At 38.7% G+C, this 22,213-nt stretch overlaps 1 protein-coding gene across 4 annotated transcripts in view; it reads right to left on the bottom strand.

Moving 5' to 3' along the window:
* Nucleotides 1–300: 300 nt before the first annotated feature.
* Nucleotides 301–22,213, bottom strand: part of SHOC2 (SHOC2 leucine rich repeat scaffold protein) — a 56,376-nt gene continuing 34,463 nt past the window's right edge. For all 4 annotated transcript variants that reach the window (XM_015867372.2, XM_015867374.2, XM_015867373.2 and 1 more), the window contains exons 4-9: nt 13,653–13,783; nt 10,368–10,556; nt 8,880–9,002; nt 6,821–6,958; nt 6,209–6,326; nt 301–4,842 (exon numbers count right to left, since the gene is read on the bottom strand). In XM_015867372.2, the coding sequence (XP_015722858.1) occupies nt 4,634–4,842; nt 6,209–6,326; nt 6,821–6,958; nt 8,880–9,002; nt 10,368–10,556; nt 13,653–13,783 (908 nt within the window). In that variant the 3' untranslated portion in view covers nt 301–4,633. The remainder of the gene's footprint in view (nt 4,843–6,208; nt 6,327–6,820; nt 6,959–8,879; nt 9,003–10,367; nt 10,557–13,652; nt 13,784–22,213) is intronic.

Raw genomic sequence — 22,213 nt, 5'->3', positions numbered from 1 at the left:
TATTTTACCAACGCCTGCTTTGTAAGGGTGTATAATTCATATCTCTTACCAATAAAGTAGTTACTGTGAAGCAATCCGTTAAGTTTCCTCTAATTGCTAAGCATGAAAGAAAACCAAGAAACAACCTCTATTATATTTGAAAAACCACCTTGTGAAGAGTTACAAGTATTGAACGAGGAAGCATTTCTTGATCACGAGGAAGCATTTCTTGATCATTTGGGGCACTGCAAAAAGACAACACACATCCAGCTCATGTTGGACCAGAAGTACTAGAAAACTTCCAAAAGACTCAGTGGCAGCTCATTTACAAATATACTATTTATAATGAATGCATTGATACAGAATGACTCTTATAAAAAAGCAAGGCAATCTTTTATATAGACATAACAATCAACATTACAATAATTCAGATTAAAAGTACATTTTTGTAGACTGTTTACACTCTTGTTTTAGCTTTTAACCACAAAATTAGCGTGGTCTGGTATATTTCCACAGTAAAAGTCCTGTGCAGTCCTGGTTAAGACCTAAACATCAGAATATTAAACATCATTTTCTGACCTTCGCCAACATAAAAACAAAAACCACTTGTAGATACTATCAGTTGTTTGTAATTGTCCTCACCGTGCCTTGAAGTTTGTGTTGTGCAAATTACTGCCAACTGCACATCTAGTTGGAAGCTATTCTCAGCATGCCAATTGGATACAACCGAGGTGTGATCTGACCATACGAAGGTTCTTAGCCGAACCCAGATATGAAGACTCTTCAGCTAAGTCTGCGCCGATTCAGAAATTTAAATTCAAAACAAAACAAACAAAAAACACTCTGGTAAAGCTCTGTGACTTTTAAATAAAAGCTATTTTTTCCAACTCCCAGGATCAGAGATGATAACTGAATTTCATGTGATACGATGGGTGCCAGCAGACAGTTTGAATACTACTTTACTAAATCATGTACAAACACGACCTTCAAGAAGTCTGAACATGCACTTTCTCACACAACATTAGCAAAAGATGGACAAACTGCAAGGAAAAACCTAAACCCAAAAGAGGCACTGAAGCAAATATCTTACAGCGTAAATCTCTTTCCAAAAAGGGGGGAATGAATTTAGAAGTCTCCAATAGCATCTGACAAACTACCAGGTGCTGATCATTAGCTCTGCAGCCCAGTTTTACATGCAGCCCTTCTGCTGCCTTTAGACTAGAAAATTTGTTCAGGAAGTCAAACAGGGGACAAGAAGAGATAGAACTTTAATGGTCTTATACACTCTAAACTTAATGAAAACATTTTTGCAGGGAGTGATAGCTTTCTATTTAGCAAATTTAAATGCAATACAACCGAAATGAGTCATAATGGCAATAAAACCTTCTTTTTGTTATTTAACAAAGACCTAATCTGTTTTATGCCTTACCAAATTCCATTAACACTACGTATTCTATAGTACAGTAATTCAGCTTCTGCTACGTCAAGGCATGATTCAGGACAGTGTCTTTATAGAGCACGTGTATATGCACATATTTTTTATGTACATTGGTGGAGACACATTCAAAATAGATATAAAGGTCATTATTTTCACCCAAAGTAAAGATTGTCACATTTTACCCCTGTAAATTATTTGAGAGATAACAGTAGGACAAGGGAGATGAAATATTTCATGTGAGTATTTGGGAACGACCTGTTTCTGTACTGTTTTGGAAGAAGCCCTAAAGAGTTCATCTCACCACTCTGTCGATGCTTTCACACAAACATAGATACATATATACACATGTATGTATGCATACATACGCTTGTCAGGATGAAGTTATTTCCATTCATATTTTAACTGATTAGGCCCAACAAAATATTTAAAGATGTAGAAATAAACTGGCATGTGTCCAATGTCATCAGGCATTAAACATCATTTAAAACCCACACCAGTTAACAACCCAGTAGAAGTCTGTTATGATCAAAACAGCTGGATTTGTATGGCTCTATGAATAGATCTGGATATAAAACCACATGTGCACACGGAGATTTACATGTACCTACTCCCAGTCCATTCCATATGGTTAATATCTAAACTTTGGGATAATTTTAAAGAACCTTTCAAATTTTTCCCTTCAGAATGTATAAAATTAAACTTCTAAAACAGGGCTTGGGATTATCTGGCATTGCAACAACCGTACTAATACAAAGAGTTTGAAAAAATATCCTGTTTTTGATAGAGTAGTGAATTAAAACATAGCTTTATTTATCCCTATAAGTGTAATGAAAAGAATACTTTGTTTTTAAGCGAGTGTAACGAGCACTATTTCAGTAGCCAACCCATCCACAAGAATTTACGTGAGAGAGGGTGAGCTGCAATCATAGTCATGAACCATGTACCTTAACAAGGTGAATAATCAATGTATTTACAAGCTAAGCAAGTTTAATCCTGTCAGCTCTAATAAAAACGAAATTGAGGAGCAGACATGGAATGAGGCCAAGATGCCAGAAAACACAAGGGGTCGCCACTTTTGTTTCATAGAACCATATTAAACCAGTTTCCCCCAGTGACCCGAGGGCACAAATGCAGGTTTAGCAGTATATTCCCATGTTAGATTACAGTCTTGAAATTATGCATCACAGCATCTTCATATTTTAACACCTTAATGCTGAGAAAAGTTAACTTCAGGCAGAACTGTAAGAAAACAGCCTTTCATAAGCTAAATTCTAAACTGAAAAGCTACAGTAGATGTAAAAAAGACAAAAGGGGGCGAGGGGTGGGGGCAGAGAGTGATTGTGTGAGAAAGGAAAGAATATTACTTAATAAAATCCAGTGACATCTACAATAGTTTTACAGCACATTTAAGCCCTCTAAGGTTTTATATCTCCACCTGCCTTCCATTTAAAACTTACTCCTTGTTAATGAGAGACATAGGACAAAACAGAATGCAACTGCAGAAAAAAAAAACAAACAAAAAACCCACTAGATCAAGGCAGTACACATAAGTAAGCATGCCCGAAAGCCAGAAATAACATTCCCCAAGCTTCTGCACGTGGAATAAATTTCTCATAGCATCAGCTGATTTAATTTTGTTCGAAAGATAAAGCCCTCTAAACCACACTAACCCAGCAGCAACTCCAGCGAGTACAAACCGGACAGCTCTTTAGTAAACGTGGAATGCAACTGCCTCGAGCTCCTGCCCTCCTGGAAAAGGACAACAGGCCCAGCAAGTGCAGCAACAGCGTTCATTTCCCTGAAGCATCTTCTGCCTTTTGAGCAACCAAGGAAGCTGCAGTAAAACTGAACGTCCACTACTTACAGTGTTTCTCTCGAGCTATCGACAGCGATGCACAAATGAAAAAGGTGCCTCTTTTTTAACAGATCGGTTTAATACTGAAACAGATAGGATGAAGTTTAAAAAAAAAAAAAAAAAAGAATAATCAAGATACTGAACTGAATATTTTGAAGCAAGTGCCCCAGCTGTGGGGAAAAGTGCATTTAGTTCAGCAGCAAAACAGCACAGTGTGAAGATATTGTGCTTGGACACAGAAGTTCCATAATGGAAGGAGGTACAAGGCAAGTCAAGATATAAAACCATAGTACATTGTTACCAACTTTAAAACTTACATATATTGCAGTGTTCAAAAGTAAGACACATTCATTTATTGTACAAGGACTATAAGGAATCCTTAAAATTGCCTGTTGTAGTTCATGACTCAACACTGTAAGAAAAATGTACATATATATTATTTCCTTGCCACTTAACTGTACTGTTAGACCTCGTGGAATCGTTGCTTCACAAAATGAATGAAAACCGCTTCTCACTGAGTACACTCCATGTTTTTACCAATCAGAAAAGGTTTACTTGTGCTAGAAAAGACCAATCACAAAAGGCTCAGTTCAGATATGTTATGCCTGCAACTGATAATTCAGGGAAGCAAAGACTTAAAAGAATTCAAGCTTTTTTTTCTTTTTTTTTTCCTCCTTTTCTTTCATTTTGACTGCATCCTTTTCACCTGCCAGTTGTTCTGATGACTACATGTCTTTAGCATACAAACCAGTTGATAAAAACTCATCAGCAGAGGCATATAAATTCTAGATATGATTGATTAAAACAGAGCAAATCAAAACGAAACAAAATCCAGTGATTTACTCTGACTGTAAACAATATAAAGACACCATTTGCTTCAAATCTCAAAATAAGTTAAAAGAAAATCCCAACCTCAGGACACCTGACCCTTTCAGGTTTTTGACACAAAAAAAAAAGAGGGATTGAAACAGAAAAGTTCATTACATAAAGGCTATATGTTTCTCTTAACTGAAAGTAAATCTAAGCAAAACTATCTTCGTCCCTTAAATTTAACTTTGAGTTCATTGGCAATTGCTTTAAATGAACTGGCATGTCCAGATTACTCAACTTCCATCGAATTCAGCAAAGAAAACTTAGACAAGCATTTTTACAGATAAAAAAAAAAATCTAAATGGCTATGATTCCCCTATTAGCAGAAACACATAATGCAGTCTTAAATTTGCCGTTTTATATTATTTATATATTTATATATATATAATATAATATAAACCACATATATTATATTATATATACATATGCAGACAATTAAAACATTAATGCAGTTTGTATTTTGTACAGTGTATTGGACAATCCAATTAGCATCAGACCATGGCACGGTATGGTCCCTGCATCTTTAGGAACTGAATGATGAAAGAAGGTCCTCCTGCAACAATCTGAGGCGGAAGGTGGCTGAGTGGGCAGTTCTCAATACTCATTATTGACAGTTTGCTGCAAAGAGCCAGCTCAAAGGGAAGGCTGTGCAGATTGGGGTTGTCATTCAAATACAGTTCTTCCAGATTCTCCAGTGTACCTGGATAAAATAAAACAAAATACAGAGAAATATGTTTTAGTTCACACAGTTTTTAGCTATTGGACAGAAGCTTTAAGTCCACTTGGAGACCCTTCACAATATAAAACCTAGAGTCAGTTACTCATCTAAACTCCTATTTTCAAGCCTAGTAAGTTTTCTGTTTGAAAAAGAGCCACGTCTGCTCTTGTTTTCCTGTGAAAAGGGCCATTAAAACATTGCCTGTAGATGGCATTTGAAAATAAGCAGAGTAAGAGAGCAGATAGGGATTTTACCTTAACTGTTCTGCCCAGCACATTGCAAATGCAGGCAACGGTGAAGAGCTACCAAATTAGAAGGGTCTAGTAAATACTCATACTACATGGTATCTATTATCCCTAATAAAACATCTATTATCATAGCTTTCACATTTATTAGAAGCTGAAGATATAACTGTGACATGCCACAGGAAGAAAGCAGGAGAGATCAGCGGTGGATTTACTAAATGCAACCAACCCATGCAAGAAATTCCTTCTGAATTCAAATTTTACTATGCCTGTCCTACAGATACTGTAATACAGATAACCAGATGTTTGAACATGGAGTAAATTTTCTAAAGATTTCAATACCTCCACAGCAATCAATTATAAAAATAAACATACAACTTTGAAATACACTGCAAACATGGAAGTGCTCCTCACAACCTTCCCCCCGTCTTCCCATCTATCACACCATAAATGTCTTCTATGCCTTGATAGCCTATTTCATCTCCCATAAGAGAAGAGCAGAAGCCAGGGCTTGATGTCTGACTGAATAAAGCAATCCCACTCCTCCCCTTCTTTCCTTACATCTTTTTCATTCCTGGTCTTATCTCCTCAAGACAAAAAAAAAGCAGTACGGTGCTTTACAAACGGACTTGTGTGCAGAGGGACTATCAGCAGAAACATTTGCTCCAGTTGTCTACAACTTGCACAAGCTTTTTGTTTACACCATGCATTTAGAATAGGACTTGTACATTTTCCTCCTAACGCTGACCACTTTTTGAGAATAAGAATAGGCTTATGATATGATCAATACTATGTAGAAAAATGGCACCACACCAGCCCAACTTAGGTGTGTGTTTGGCAGCTCTTTGCAGAGCAGCTGAAAAAAGCTAGACCATTCATTTCAGTGCAGAGAGATAAAGATCACACACTTATAGTGCTGTATCAGAGGCACATATTTCACGTCGGGCTGTGTATATCTGGAAGTTTCACATGAATTTTGTGGTCTCTACTTGTGAGTACAATAGATGTCTATCTCCCATGCCAGTAACTGCTTTGGTTCAGCTACAATACACAAAAAGAAAAGAAACATTAAAGAAAGAAAGAAAGAAGGAAAAAAATCTTACCAATTTCCTCAGGAAGGTGTGTGAGAAGATTCTCTCCAAGCCCAAGGTGAGTCAGATTGGTAAGGTGACCAATACCTCTGGGAAGGGTGGTCAACTGATTATTAGTCAGAACCAATTTCTAAGGGAAAAAAAAACCAACGCATATTTAAAAATCAACATCTGTCTTCAAATAACAGCAAATAACAAGATATATCACTTACAAAGCGATGAGTTCTACTCTCCTGCATTTGAGCAATAACAACAAAAACTTCTGCTCTGTAATATTTCAAACCTTTTCTAAACATAAAACAGCACACAGTAAAACATACGCCTTTTATCTTACATATGTAAGTTTCATGAACATGACCGAAACCACAGAAGCTATTCCTGTGGTAGAAGTGCACTCATAGTAAAGCTTGGTTAAGCTCTTGAAAATGTGTTTGTTCAAAATTAACGGATTAATCTGTGGAAAGAATTAGTGGGGACAGACTGCAGAGGAAGTCATACAAGATTCTTAACTCTTGGTTCTATATCCAGTCCCAAATAGTTTCCCTCATCAAACTCGCTGTAATTAAGTTAGTATGGTGTAAATAAAGGACACAAGATGTTTATCTCTGCCAATTATTGTTTCACCTGCAGATCCTTGAGGTAAGCTATTTCATTTGGCAAGGATTCCAGTTTGTTTTCCTCTAGATCAAGTTCTCGGAGTTTCCGGAGATTTCCAATTCCATGGGGTAGTTTTTTAAGGAGATTATTTGACAATATAAGAACCTTAAAAAAGAGACAGAATTTCAGCAATTTCAGTAAATAAGAAGTGAGGATGTGCAGATATATAATATACACACACAATCTTTAATTGTACAAATATATAATTCTATGACATAATTCTTACAGATACTATTTTACATAATAATAATGAATGTAAGCCAAAAATAAAGTACATCTTATCTGTTCAAGGAAACTAAAACTATTTTTTCCTGTATTTCCCTATCACCTTGTTGCCCTTTCTCACAGCTCTTTCAAAGCCATATTTTACACAGTTTGTTGTGATTGCCAGGTCCTCCTTGAAAAGCACCGTGCTTCCTCTTTTCCCTGTGTCTCTTTGGGTTGGAAGAGCAACAAGTAAATGCATGGATCAGTGCAACTAAGCAGTACATTGCAAAAATATTCACTGGCTTTCTATAAAGTTCTCCTACTACACACTAGAGTATTATTTTCTCTTGTTTCTCCTTTCTAAATTGGAAATCATGTGTTCAGGAAATGTATTCTTATTTGCAATGTCAATTAACAGTTACTTATCAAGCCACAGGTCATACTATTATACAGGTTGTTTGTTTGTTTTTACCAAAGAAGTCCAGTAGTTCTCATCAAGCCTCATAACAACACAGCAAGCAAAAACATAATAAATCACTGTCTAAACAATAGTATTATCTAGTGCTCTAACAAGGCACACCTAGACACCGGTGCATGAAAAAGCACCAGTGCAGACACCCATCCTGACTAAGGCAGCCAAGGTTACAGATGCTGAGGATCTAACTATCCCAGTTCTCACTAGCTTCGTGGATACTGGAAACACTGAAAATCCAAGTGAATAGAAATAAAAAAATTAGCATTAGCAGAAGCAGTATTATGGTGGCTTTCCTTTATGTGCTAAGACAAATAACGGTTAGAATAATAATGCTATAATTGCAAATGAAGAAACAAAGGCGGGAACAAAAAATATTACCTACATGCAGCACAGCTGATTCAGCACTGCTGTGGGAACCTTCACTTTACAGCAAATATTGCCCAAATAGCTTTTTGTATTTGACTCCTTAATTACAGAGAAAGTTAGCACTAATGGCTTTGTGGACAGCACAGCTCTTCAGCTTCAGTGGCTGGCAGAGCACTTGCAAATCCAGCTGTCAGGGGTTAACACCTTCCCCATCAAATCCACCAGAGCCTTAACTTGAAGAAAGCTGAACAGCTTAATAGCTACTGTTCTGTCATATCCTTTTGCCACAACTCTAGGAATTATTAATCACTCAGAGCAGCCACTGCACTGGAAACCTGCGATTTCAAACATGATATTTGCTACTGTCCTTTAACAGACTTTTTCCAGTGACTCACAGAGGCTGTGAAGTCCCCCACTGACGCATCAGAGCTACCTGAACAAGGACCTCTGTCCTTATATCCTTCCAAGATTATTATGTTGGACTGTCCCTGCTGGTGTTACCTTGGGAAACAGGACTAAGAGACAAGAAAGGTCTAGTTCATGATTTCCACCTATAGAGCTCTTCTCTCACTAGGGTTGAGGAGATTTCCCACCCAACTGCTTACAGGGCTCACAATGCAGCCGTTTCTGACTGAGACCATTTCATTACATTTTTCTGATCCCCTTTGTTTCCATGCTGGTGTCCCCAAGAACCAAACCCAGCTCAGTGCTCTTTCACTTCCAGCACTTTTCTTTCCTCACAGTTGAAAACATGCTGGCACTTCACCCTTTGTGCACAGACATTCACTTAGAGCCTGAAGAACATTCAAAAAGCCATTCACAACAACCACAGACAGATTAAAGACATCCATTCAAATAGCATACCTGTACATGTTTTTTTTGGCCTTATTTAACTAAAAAAAAACCCACTTAAACCTAGAGTAGAAAACGCCTATTGGTAGGGATTGAAGTAGTTGTTTTTGTTCATATTCTTCTCACCTCAAGAGAAACAAGCCCAGACACATCCTCAGGGATCTTTGTGAGTTGGTTAGTCGCTAAGTTCAGTTCTACCATACTAGTCCAAGTGCCAAAGTCCAAGGGGAGAGAGGTCAGCTGATTGTCCTGCGATGTAACATAGCAAACAATTAGGGTCTGCATTTGCAAGAGAACAACAAGGCATTTAAGTGATTAAACTTCAAAACAAAATAGCAGCTAATTGCATTAGAATAAAATGGTGACAATTGGTCAAATATCTTTTAATTCCTCAGAATGTAATAAGCATTCCGAATTTACAGCTGCGGAATTAATTTTGTGTTACCAACAAGGACTGAAATGGAAAACTAAGAAGTACATAATTCAAAACATTTCATGTTCCAGTAGTTAAAACATTTTTCATTTTGTTACAGAATACAATGGAGAGAAAAAAGAACTGCAAATTCACCACAATGTACAAAGCTGCTATCGGTAATACTGAAATACTAAGAATACGAAGAGCTTGCTAGCAAAAAGAAAAATACAAAGAAATCCACCTCTTCCTATCTGTTAAAAAGATAAAAAGTAGATAAACAATATAAGCAAAGATATTACTCAAGGCTCTGATTCGGCTGAGCTGAGGCACAAGGAACAGCCAGCAATGCTTCATAGCTTAGTCTGAAAACAATTAGATACGTGGGGCTTAGGGGAGTAAAGAGAGAGAAAAAACACAAGGGAAATATACCTTAATGGCTAAAGCATCTTAAACTAAACATCCTTGTGCTCAAAATGCTGCTCTATTTGATCTAGATCAGACACCATGAAGTAATATACATGTAGGTATGCATGTCATACAGAGTCCTGGTAAATGTGAAATTACGGATGGTAATAAGGCAAACTGAGAATCCACACGTGCCAAAAAAATATATTTTAAAAAAAAAAAGTTGCTGAGCATAACTACTTCTCAAACATACTTTTTTTAATAACTTGGTTTACAAACTTAAAACAAGGCCACTCATTGAAAGATGTCACCTCTTTCTCCAGGTTCTCATCACTCTGTGCGTACACAGCACACACATAAAGGTCCTCTCTCCTATGTGCTCTACAGCTACTGCCAAAATCCTCCAAACTTAGACTTTGAAATAAAATATTCCAATGATATTTTACATGATTTTGTTTTTAGCCTAGACCACAACAGTGCAGAGGGAAGAAATGCGTTCCTCTGCATGCTCATGCCCTATTTGAACATTAGAGAACATTGCAGCCCACTTTGTTGCTGCTTGCATTCCTGCAGACATGACAACTGTGTAAGCAACAAAAATGAAGACAGACCAATAACAGTGTGACAGAACATTTCTTAAACTAATCCAGAACTGCTTCTATGTCTAAGGGCAGCAGTGTCTACTCCATCACGATAAATTCATTCCTCAAATCATTACGCTTGCCAGAATTCATGGAATAGGAAACAGTGCTTCTCATTGATTTTACAAACAGTAGCATGTTTCTGTGCCTCACCTTCATGTTCAGCTTACTTAATACTTTAGCTCTAGAGAAAATTCCAAAGGGGATTTTATTGATGCGGTTGTGCTCCATGTTGAGAGAGTAGATTGTGGAGAACTGGGACGGGCCACCCACAGGATAGGACTGGAAGCAGTTCCTGGCCAGCGTTAAACTAGTCAGCTTGACAAGGCTGGATAAAAGACCCTGTAGAGAGAAGAAAACCACCCAGGAACTTAGGACAGATTTATTTGAATACATCTCTTTTTCCTCATGGGTCTAATTAGGAATGCTATCCCCCAAGTCTAAATGAGCATTGCAACACTCAAACCACTGTTAAATCTGATAAAACTTCCAAGAGCAGCAATCTCCCCTTGCAGCTGTCAGCCTTCACCTTGTTTCCCCTGTTCTGCTTATATACTGCCAGATATAAAAAAGCAAACACACCTGAAAGCTCAGGAGGTTTTGTAACGTTCTTCTCCTCTAAATGGAATTTTTTAATAACACATTGCTACATCTTGGGTAACTCCGGAGCAGACAGGGTGGCAGGCAGGCAGCAGTGTGCCCATCCTCATATCCAGGCTCTGAAAGAGCACAGCTCACGGTGCTGCACTTTCCTTAACCTTGACATCTGCTCACAAATAACAGCAAGGCCCAAAGAACCACCAAATGCATCAAAAATCACTTCAACAAGGTGTATTTAGTACTTCAGATTCCAATCTTCATAATTTAATAACAACCCATACTGCGAATGGATCTGGCAGAGGTTTCCTTTTAGGCTACAACAGTTTCAGATAGCCAGACAGACTAGAGAAGAATGCAAAAGCCTTTGGAAATTCCCTTTTTTTTTCCCTTTCCTGTTTCCAACATGGCCCTAAATAGCTGTTACTCCACCTGCCTTGTCTTCAAAAATGAAAAAGTAAAAGCCTGGAGCCAAACTGGATAGCAATGGCTGCCCACTGAATCCACACGCTCATCGCGCCCTCTTCATAATCTAAGCAGACTCTGAAATTTCAGCAGCAAAGATCACAGAGTTTATATTAGATACGTGCCAAGCACGTTGCTGGAACCATAGGGATGAATAATGAGAGCTAAATTACTGCTGAAGTGTCACCTTGGCTTATTACTATGCCAATTTGAATTCAGCTCCATTTGCTTATGTATTACAGAAATTGGAGATTTATGCGTGGCATTACATACCATAAATAATGCAACATCTGCAATCAGGAAAGAACGGTAACAAGATAATGATTCCAACTCTATTTCCACTATCAGTATTTCTGAACTGCTCTACGTGCACTGGAAGAACTTTAAGGATATGGTTTTGTTGCTTTGATCAGGGAAGGTTGGGTAATTTTTCTGTTCCACGTTTATTAACATTACTGTAAGTAAAGTGAGATATAATAGGATTTTTCTACATGTCATGGCTAAAACATTTTAGCTCTGAAATATAATTCTGGGGGCAACTCAGTAAGCACCAATGAAGCAATTCTTCCCCAAAGACAAAATAAAGGGTTGTTAAATCAGTATTAGTCATTAAAATCTAATCATTAACTAGTATAATCTATGATTAGGAAATACTCCTTCTAGCTGTACTTTCTTTAATTAACTGATATTCTCTGTCCTAGGATTAAGCAGTCCCTGAGCTCTGTCACAAAAACATTTTATGCCTTCAGATGAATCTTGGCATTTCCAGAAACCATTTTCAAAAGCCTGCATCCATGCAAAAAAATGTTAGAAATATGTTAGCTAATACACTCTAACAGCCTAGAGTAATTAACCACATTTGAAGGAAAGTAAGAGAGCTTTGGCAGTGCAAAAAGACAGTGCTCTTATGTCTATGAAATCTGCAGTGCTGCCTTCTCCCAATCCATCCTTTTAAGATAAAATATTTATTAGGCATTGTGTCAGCAACCTCAGTTATGTTTGGAAATTCCAAAGTTTCTTTTACAAACGCAGTTCTTTATATTATAGCAAGGAATGTTTTATTTTAAACAGATTACAGTATGAATTATAGACTTCTGCAAGATAGCTGCTTAAATGTTAACATATTGTTGGCAAACACATGAAGAAGGCAGCATAGTCTCTAAGATTTTTGTATTAGGATTGAACACACTTTAAAGCAAGTAGTCACCCCCACATTATCTTTCTGTGATTATACTGTAGTTGCTTTTAAAGTATGTATGGGTGGGAAGGGATAGCTTAGCTCTCATATTAAAAGCAGCCTGGTGGCACTCACTCATTTGCATTTTCCTAGATGACAGTTTTATCCAAACACTTATTAAATTCTGTTTCTCAGTGGTGTGTTTCAGGGAATTCCTGAGGAATAAAGCACAACAAAGATGCACTCTCCACCACAGAGTAAATGTGTTGCTTGAAAATAGAGAAAATGTGGCTCCACAACTTCTAAATCTACGGTCTTTTTCTTTGCTCATGCATTAAAACAAGAGAACAAGTAAAACAACCAAGGGCAGCAACCATGAAAAGAAAAGCACATAAACTGATTGTCTTCCCCTTTCTCCTGAGATCCTTGCAGAGACACTGCAAGCTGAAAAATTGCAGCATTTTTATTTCTCATAACTGATGAGATGAGCATCAACAAGTTGCTGGATGGTATCAGATGCATGTCAACAGCATACTCCAGGTTAAAATGAGAATGCTAAATATCTGTAGCAGGCTTTATCCACTCTTTCAAAGGTCATTCTTGCCTTAACTAGATGCCAATAGAGATACCCCTTTTACTTTTCTCTACTTCTACATCTTCCCCACCTCCATGAAACACCTTGTATCCAGCTAAAACAATGGGAAGCTGGGCCCCTTATTTAAGGTTTCCTGAAGCTACTCAGGATAGGAAATACAATCACATATGCTACTCCCACTTCTGACAGAAGTTGTATTACATACTTTCTTCCACACAAGTTAGATATATCTAACATGTACAGAATTGTTATTTTTCATTTTACACATGTAGATTTAGGAGGAAGTTTTACTCTCAGAGGGTGGTGATGTACAGGAACATGTTGCCCAAAGAGGCTGTGGATGCCCCATCCCTGGTTGAATTCAAGGCCAGGCTGGACGTGGCTCTGGGCAGCCTGGTCAGGTGGTTGGCGACCCTGCCCATGGCAGGGAAGTTAAAACCAGATGGTCATTATTGTCCTTTTCAACCCAGGCCATTCTATGATTAAAACAAGTGGTATTTCTCAGAATTGCAAGGCAAGATGAAGTTATTTTATATGTTTCAATGCCTCTAAAAACACAGACCCCTTCCAACACATTCTCTCCCAAACCCACTTCATCTCTCACCTCTGGTAAAGTAGAAATATTGTTGTTCTCCAGGTTCAGTTCATCAAGTTCACTGCATTTTGCTAAAGACTTCGGAATTGCTGACAGCCTATTGTACCTCAGGCCAAGACGACTTAAACTGGATAGATTTCCTGCAGAGAGGAAGCAGCAATTAATACATCATTATATTAACACCAAGGAACAGAACAAGGTTTGATTTCTGATTCTTCTGTTGTCTCACACTCTACATTTCAAAGCTTTTCAAAGGATGAAATGGGGCTATCATTCCCAAACAGGATGCTCACAGTTTACAGTGCTTTCCAATGCTAAGATAGATGCAGTAGAATTGCATTGTTCATACCATGTATTCATAACTTGTGCATGATCTGGTAAGCAAGGAGTGCCTACATCATCTTGGAGAAGTCTACCCTCCCAATCTTTTCAGCAGCAAAGAACTCTAAATAATTTTCCAGATACCCCAAAATAACTTTACCATCCTTCAGAAGCAACAATCTTTAAGAAGTGATAGAAAAAAAATTCTTCCAAGTTTTTCAGATCATACTTCAGGAAAAGTCCGGAGGATGTCCTTAAAGTCTGGACAACAGGATATTTTTTAAAATATATTTCTGAATATGTGAGGTAAAAAAATAAATCTAAAGAAGTTTGCAACTTAAGGATGTCTTCAGCGTTTCTAGTGCTGGAGCATTTGATACCCTCCTGCAGGTAAGAAGGTGTTGAATTTCACTGAAATTCACTGAAATAGACTGAAGAACAACGCAAAGTTTTCTGGCTCAAACATATATTTAGAAAGCATTTGTGCACAAGTGCATGTTTGAGCAGCAGGAGGTTCTAAACAAATCCACATCATCAGTCCTTGCAGAACATTCCCTGTTTTATATTCTTACAGCCACTCGTGAGACAGTGTATTTCTTCCACATATTGAAGTACCAGAAAAATAACATGAGGAAAGAACTAGAAGATTTAACAGCAGCAAGAATAATCAGAAATACTTCTATAAAAATATGAAGGGAGATTTATATGTATAATTTAAGTAGTTACACATTAACTGAAGGATATACTAACATCTATACATACACACTTCTACAGAGGTTACTGGAATACAGCAAAGGAATAAACAAATGTAGCACACAAAACTTGGAAGCAGCATATTAATCTAACTATATGGGAAATAGAGAATGAAAAGTAATACAAACGATACAATGAGGAGCACTAGACAAAATATCTTTCCTGAAGTTCCCTGGACTGGTAAAAATGTACTGTAAAAAATGACCCTGCATTACTGAGTAGCAAGATTAGGAGCATAATAAGAACTGAACTGTGGGAATGTTTGCTGGTTTCACAGCTACTAGTTGTCAGTACATCTCTGATAGCGACCCAACTGGCTTCACAACAAATTTCACTTGGTATTGTCAATAATGAAACCAAAATTCAAACAGCTACCACATCAGCTGCTTACCCAGTTCTATTTCCCACTGGGATTTTCATTTTTGAGTGCTTTCTTTCTAAGCAAGAATGTAATTTGCTTTTGCAGAAGCAGCAAAGTATTCCCTTAATCAAAAAAAAAGGCATTTAAAATCCAAAGCTATCGATATTGCTCTCCAGTACACAAATATTTATCTTCTGATGTTAAGTCCTGGAGTACATATACGTACAAGAGTAATTAAGAGCCGCTTTGATCCTATAATTCACCAATATTCATATGCATATTTGTATATAAAGTAGGATATCTTATGCCATATTCAGTATGATCTGTTTGCATTGGAACTTGTCCTCACTTTGAGAGATGCACATTCTATTGTAAGGAATGGAGAACATGAGGATTCACTCATCTAGAAATGACCAAAGCCCACCTCTGAATTAGCGTCTAAAAAACACTTTGCTTACTAAAAAAGTGACAAGCTTTACACAAATAACATAATAACCTATTCTTTTTCAGCATATAAACGAGCTATGCTCTGGTATTGATTTCTCAGGCTCCCCCCAGGAGTACAAGCAGGGCTCTAGCAGCCAGCACGCTGCCAACTGTTGCTTAGCAATACAACATCGCTGTGCCGACTCCAGATTGGAGCACAGGTTGTATGGCTACAGCTCTGCTCTGTTCTACAGCAATGTGGCATTTCAGAAAAAATGCAATGAGAGGCAGCCATCACAGAGTCAGGCCCTTCACTCCTCATTGGGAATGTAGCACAGTGAGCAATCTTTTCATGTCCAGGCATTCACTTTCACTGCCCAAAATTGCACTGTTTCTAGAAGGGGCCCCAGAGGAGCTGAAGAATGCTGCCAGATCCCCTTCAGCCTGCCCTGCAGTCACATCATTGCCCCCATGCTCCTCTGCCTTCTCCAGTCAGGTTACTGATGTTTTACATGGAGCCACATTAAGCTCTCTTTCCACTGACACGCAGTCAGGTTGCATATTCTGCAGGGTTGGTAGGTAACAGCTGGTCATGATCCATTCCATCAGTTAGATGACAAGGATCTTCTGCAGTTGTGTTTCTGCTGCTGAAACCACACCTGAGTGGTTGCTCTTCAGCAGCAAGACAAAGAAATCCAAATTCCTATTTGTCCTACTACCACCTTCAAAGGAGGTAAAACATGCTCTCTTTGTTTTTCAAATTCATCATTCTTCCTCTCCCTCCCTTAGATTAAATAAATCTTCAGATTCCCTGTCCTCAGATGAAGGTTCATTACTTAGCGCAAAATACTACTGCTTCAGTAATAAAAGATGGAGTCAGCATTCTGATTTATGCAACTTAGCTCATCAAGCTAACTTGCTAGTTGCTTTTTCCTAAACTTACAGATCAATTTTAAATCTGTTCAGTAGAAAAAAAGGAAAAAAAAAACATTTTACAGGTAATGTTGACACACAAATTGGACTGACAAGAGCTTGCACCTCAAACACCCTTAAGGTTATGATAAAATGCACATCATGGAGCAGATATTCACAAGAACATACTACAAACATGGCAGCAAAAAGTACTTTTCTGATCTGATAAATATTCTTAGATTTTTATTTGACTAAACCCTGCAAACCCTAAGAAAGAGCTTACTTTCTATTACTATCTGTCATTTCATAGAGCTCAGTTGATTCCCCAAGGACTTTTTCTGCTTGGGAAGATTAATTCTTTTGCATACAAAAGGTACCAGATGTCGTTGATTAACCTTAAAACACCACATGGAATTAATTTTGTATAAAATAACTACGACGACAGTACAGAAGAAAAAGCCACAAGAGGTTCAGTGAGCATGTTAAAAGTTATTATAAAACCCAAAGCAGGTGGGAACAAGGGCCACCGAAGAACTGAAAACTTCACAGGAGAGATTGGGCATGCTAGAGATGGCCAACTGCAGACAGAGATTAAACACTGTGTTCAAATATTTCAGCAGTGCTTGGAACCTAAAGCAGCAGCAAGGCAGGCTAGAAGGTGCCTGTATCACACTTTGCACTTATTATGTATTAGTTTTTCCAGATGTCAGCCATACTCCATGACAACTGTTGAACAGTTTCACAGATTTTTAGGTGAAAGGAGCAGTTGACACGTTTAATCTAATCTCTTGTCAGAAAGCAAAACATTTCTATTGATAGCTACAGAGTAAAATGAAAGGCTTCAGATAAAACCTTTCAATCTCCACTTGAGCTCCATGAGTAAAGGCCACACCACTCGATGTCCAGCACTACTCCAGCAAGAAGCTGGCCAGATGAGATGTCCTGGATGTGAGCTCAGTAAGCACACTGCAGAGGAACACAGAACAAAATCTCATAGCTGTTCTCATCTAACCTGTGGGCAACTCCTCCCTAAACCAAAGCCCATAGATTTGTATGAATGTAAATGCACTTTACACAAGGAAGGTCAAATCCTTTCTATAACCTGCAGGGTTGGAACGTTCCTCATGTTTAAGATACCTTCTGCCTAATTACTGATGCTTTAGGAAAACTGCAGAAGCAGAACAAAGGTGATTTAAGGGGTGGGGAGGTTAGGGTAGCAGTAGTGTAGAAGAAAAGAGAATCCTTCCTAATTACTGTTGCCAATTATCAAAGACAAAGCAAGAAATGTAGTTGCATTTTTCAAAAAATGGTAGAGTGAGCTTAAGACCACTGAGCAACACACAGTTTGACTTACAGACTCTGGATTTTACTGGCTTAATAGCAACATGATTTGAATGTATTGTTATTTTTCTTTCTAGCCACCAATGTCACCTGATGCATGAGGACAGTGCAGGAGGCAGATTCAGGCTTCCAACTTACAAAGTCAATGAGGCCCACTGTTTCTTGTTCTGCTCAAACCAAAGCATATTATCCTATTTATAGGAAGCGTAGAAATTCTATAAAAAGACAATCACCTATTAAAAAAACTACCTAACATCACTTTAAAATGCATCTCTACCATCCTTATCGAGTTAAATGCCATTTGGAGGGAGCAAAGAGATTCCTGTCTACTTTCAATCTGACAGTATCCCCCGAAGACAAGTCTCCTCATTATTTCAAAAGTAAGACAAAAGCATGATCACACCACCAGATGTTTCTAAACTGTGATTCAATACCATAATCATTGCAAACTGCTTGTGTGAAGAAACCGAGTGACAAAGGCTGAAGCACTGACACGTTCCACACACAGCACCAGCATAAGGCAGAAGAACACAAATTTAGTGACATGCTTCTGGAAATTCAGCTTTCTCAGCACGTGTTCAAAATGCACTTAGCTAACAGACCTGCCTGTCTCCATTCTGATCGGCTCCTTTGAAGCACTATTCCCACACGCCTGCTTCTTACACATAAGATTATGGGCTTTTTTTTTTCCTACAGTATACAAATCACTCTGAAAACGCTGAGCTGCAGTTACAACCCATCTCTGCATACTGGTTTCTGCATCTAGCGGCTGTGTGATGGCACGTGCATTCACTAAAATAAGCATTCCCATCCTAACAGAAAATACACCTAACTAAAATACAATGTAAGAAACATCTTCATAAATACAGATCAAATCAATAATCTCAATTAATAAGCCAAAAGAAGTAAGCTTCTATTTTTTTTTATAACAGAAGGGTAGGTATGTGTCTCAGTAACTTATCTCTAATTTCATGAAAAACGTAAATCACCAAGAACAATCCATACCCAGATCACAAAAATCTTCTCTCTTAGAAGTACCCAACAGCCAATGCCAACAGAAACAGCTGAGGAAAGGGAAAGCAGCTCCTGACAGCGCTGCAGGAACCTGGGAGGATTCAGCAGCACGTGGCTCAATGACTGCCTGCATTTAGAAGCGACTGATACAGTTTTCTTCTGCAAAATTGTCAAGCTGTCCTTTGAGCTTTGGCATCCACCCCAAGCTGTGCAAATACTGACGCCCAGGCGTTACCTGCGCGCCGCATTAAGGGCAGCCTGCTCTTAATGCCCAAACAATGACGTTTTGAAGCTGCCAACTCCCAGCTCTGCTCTGTACCCTCCGGCTGTGCCATTAAAGGACGCAGTGAGCTGTCATGTCCCACCTACCACCTCGGTGCCACCCAGGATTTTCTGGGCTTTCTATTGATTAAACCTAGAAGCGAAGCTAACAAGATCCAGAAGCTCCCATTCCCTTTGTGAGAACGCTATGAAATCCAAAAAAGACATAATAACTCAAAAACTAGAACAAAAGAGTGGGAGCCATTGTTTTCAAGGAGGTAAAGAAGGGGCAAAAAGATTACTGTGATTGCCAAATAGTAACAGAATCCAATTAAAAATGCCTCATTGACAGCACAGCCCAAGAAGAGTAAAATCTGACCAGACCTCTCATTCTGAGGCTGGAAACAGGCTTGATCCTTGCTTGCATTTTAAGAATACAAACATTGCCATCAAAGCTGGAGTCTATACCCAGCTCCATCGGGTCTTCATTAAGACCAGCACACTTTTCTGAAGCTTCACAGTAAAACTTCTCAAGCTTTTGCTAAGCCTGCTATACTTAAAAGCCCATTTACAAGTAGTTCCACTTTCTACAGAAAAATCTTTATGAGGACTTGTGGGGACTTTAAGCTCTCAGCAACAATTTGTATGATCTCAGCTGTGTCAGTTGCTGATGTCCAGCCCTGCTCACAAAGGTTTCCATTTTATCAAGTATATGGCATAGAACTGCAACAGTGCTCTGAAAGGTAAATGAAGCTAAAGCAGCAGCAGCACAGTTTGTGGTGCAATGTCAACCAACGCAAATGGCAAAGCTTCCCCAGAGAACATTTGCTTACACGCAAGTTGTGATTTCAGTTTCTGAGCTCTCCAGTTGAAGCGAAGGGCATGAATTGTAGGCTCTGAATGTGCATCTCATCTTGCTAACCATCTTTTAGGAACGGTGCCATGGCAGACACTGGAAAGCGTGTCCAGTGACAGAATATTTTGTGCTTTTAAAGCATCATTTTGGAACATTTACAACTGACTATTCTTTTTCTTATTAAAACGTCTGTTGCCTTAAATGTCTATGAATATGCCACATTTGACTATAATCAAGCTGCAGACGTAAACACACAGGAGTGGAAAATTACAAAACAGTTGAAGAATCTGATTTTTTAGAAGTCAAAGTTGTGTTGTTGTTGAACTTCCCTCTCAAACAGGTGCTGCTCAGCTTTTAAATAAGGAATTGCAAACATCTATAAAGGGTGCTAAAATAAAGCTTTCAAATGTGAGAGCTCTCAATGTGCAATTTGCAGCACATTTTCTAAGCTAGCTGGTGATCCAATGAGCAGCTAACAGAAATGCTTCACTCCACCCAAAATTTCCTCTCTTTTAGAAGTCCAATAACTAATTTTAATAACTTATCTCCTTTTCTATATCTTTCGGATTTTTCTTCTTGTTAGCGTGCCAGGTAAGCACACAGAGATAAGACAACAAAAATACAAGCATACCATAATCCACACACACAGCAATCTGGAGTGACACCACTGAGAAGCTAAGATTCCAACTACGATTTTGATTCTAGACTTGAGACTCTTGGAATGTACTAAGCTGTTCCACAAAGCTCATTTTTCTTACAGGAAGTGACCTAGCATACAAAGTACTTCACGGTTTTCCATCAACAGAAATACAGATATGAATGTATTAAGCCAATATCTATAAAGCAAGACATGAGGTCACTTCCTGACAACTAATATCTAAAATCGACATTTGTTACTGCAAGAAGGCGTGCTTATGAAGTGTTAGTTGAAACAAGAACTTTGTATTTTTACAGAGTGGCTATGTTGGCTGTGCTACCTCTGTAATCATTGCTGATGCATAATCCCTTCCCTGCCACTCCCCTGCATGTCACCCTCCAACGTCCCTGCCTTCCAACACTGCCTCGTTCCAGTACAGAGCTGGGAATTAGAAAACAAGCTTTAAAAAAATAAATAAATAGAAGAATATTGTCACATTTAGAAATCTTTCAGTGGGAAAACCAAAACTTATTTAGACAGCGCAGCAGAATGTAAGCATTCTGTAAGTTTGCTTTATTTTTTCCCCTTCCAACAGCAGGGAAGGAAGGAGCTGCTGGGTTTTCATAAGAACGTGACAAAACCCCCCTCACAAGCTGAGGCTGGCCTCCAGCAAAGGTATTGGTGCAGGAGGAGGGGACAGCTCTGGTGGCAATGGAAAGTCATCTCCATTGCAGGAGGCTCACAGGCTCAGAGTAGTAAGTATTTACAACGTGCAAAAGAGTCTGGTCTCTTTTTGTACCAAGCGTGCAACCTCCACAGAGCTTGGAGTAAACTGGTGAAACACTGACAGCGCTTCTACATGCAGCACACTGAAAACTGGCAGTGCTAAGTGTTGTGAGCAATGCCAGGCTGACCTCAGTGAGAAAAGGAAAGGCCAAAACCTGAGAGGGAGTGTGAGGCTGGAAGACGTGCCAGCCCAGCCCCACGCAGCGGCAGCAGCCGTGCCCTGGGTGTTTTTCTCAGTGCTCGCATTCTCTCACTGAACAATCGTAACCACAAAGAAAGCTGTAATACAAAAATCAAGCCACAACTTGCTTTAATGTTGAACCAAAACTGTGATGACTAAGAAATAAAGCCAATGTTGCTGAACTGGCTACGACTGCCTTTTCTGTAACAGGCAGAAATGTAGGTTGATCGTTATCATTTACTCTGGAGTTCAACATTTTTCCCTTTAAGTTTCCAAGTCTGGCTGCTTGGGGACTATTTGTGGCACAAATACTGGTTTCTGACTTTAAGTTTTCACTTCAGTGTTCAGCTCCTAGGTGCATTCCTCAGTACAGACAGGGGTTCTCCAGTGGCACACACATTTAGCTGGTGTGCAGAGACAGGAGAGTGCGCTGTAATTATTCGTCTGCCTTCGGTGGTTTGCTGAGCTGCACAGCAGTGATGTTCAGCTCCGATAAGCAATGCAAAGAGACAGTGTACACATTTAAACATAATTGACTTCAAAACCTTATGAGAACATTGCGATGAGAAAACAAAACAATGAAAACATGCAGAAATCCAGTCTGACTAGGTACAAACTCAACTCAGTGCTAGGCTTACTGTAACTTCCTAGAGAAACAGAAGAGGCCAAACTTGAGAGTCAGCAACCTCCTATGTATCGCAAATGGCTCAACTGCTTAAGT

Source organism: Coturnix japonica, chromosome 6 (assembly GCF_001577835.2).
Source record: "Coturnix japonica isolate 7356 chromosome 6, Coturnix japonica 2.1, whole genome shotgun sequence".
NCBI lineage: Eukaryota > Metazoa > Chordata > Aves > Galliformes > Phasianidae > Coturnix > Coturnix japonica.
The sequence above is the reverse complement of the archived record's forward strand: the minus strand, read 5'-3'. Positions and strand labels throughout refer to the sequence as shown.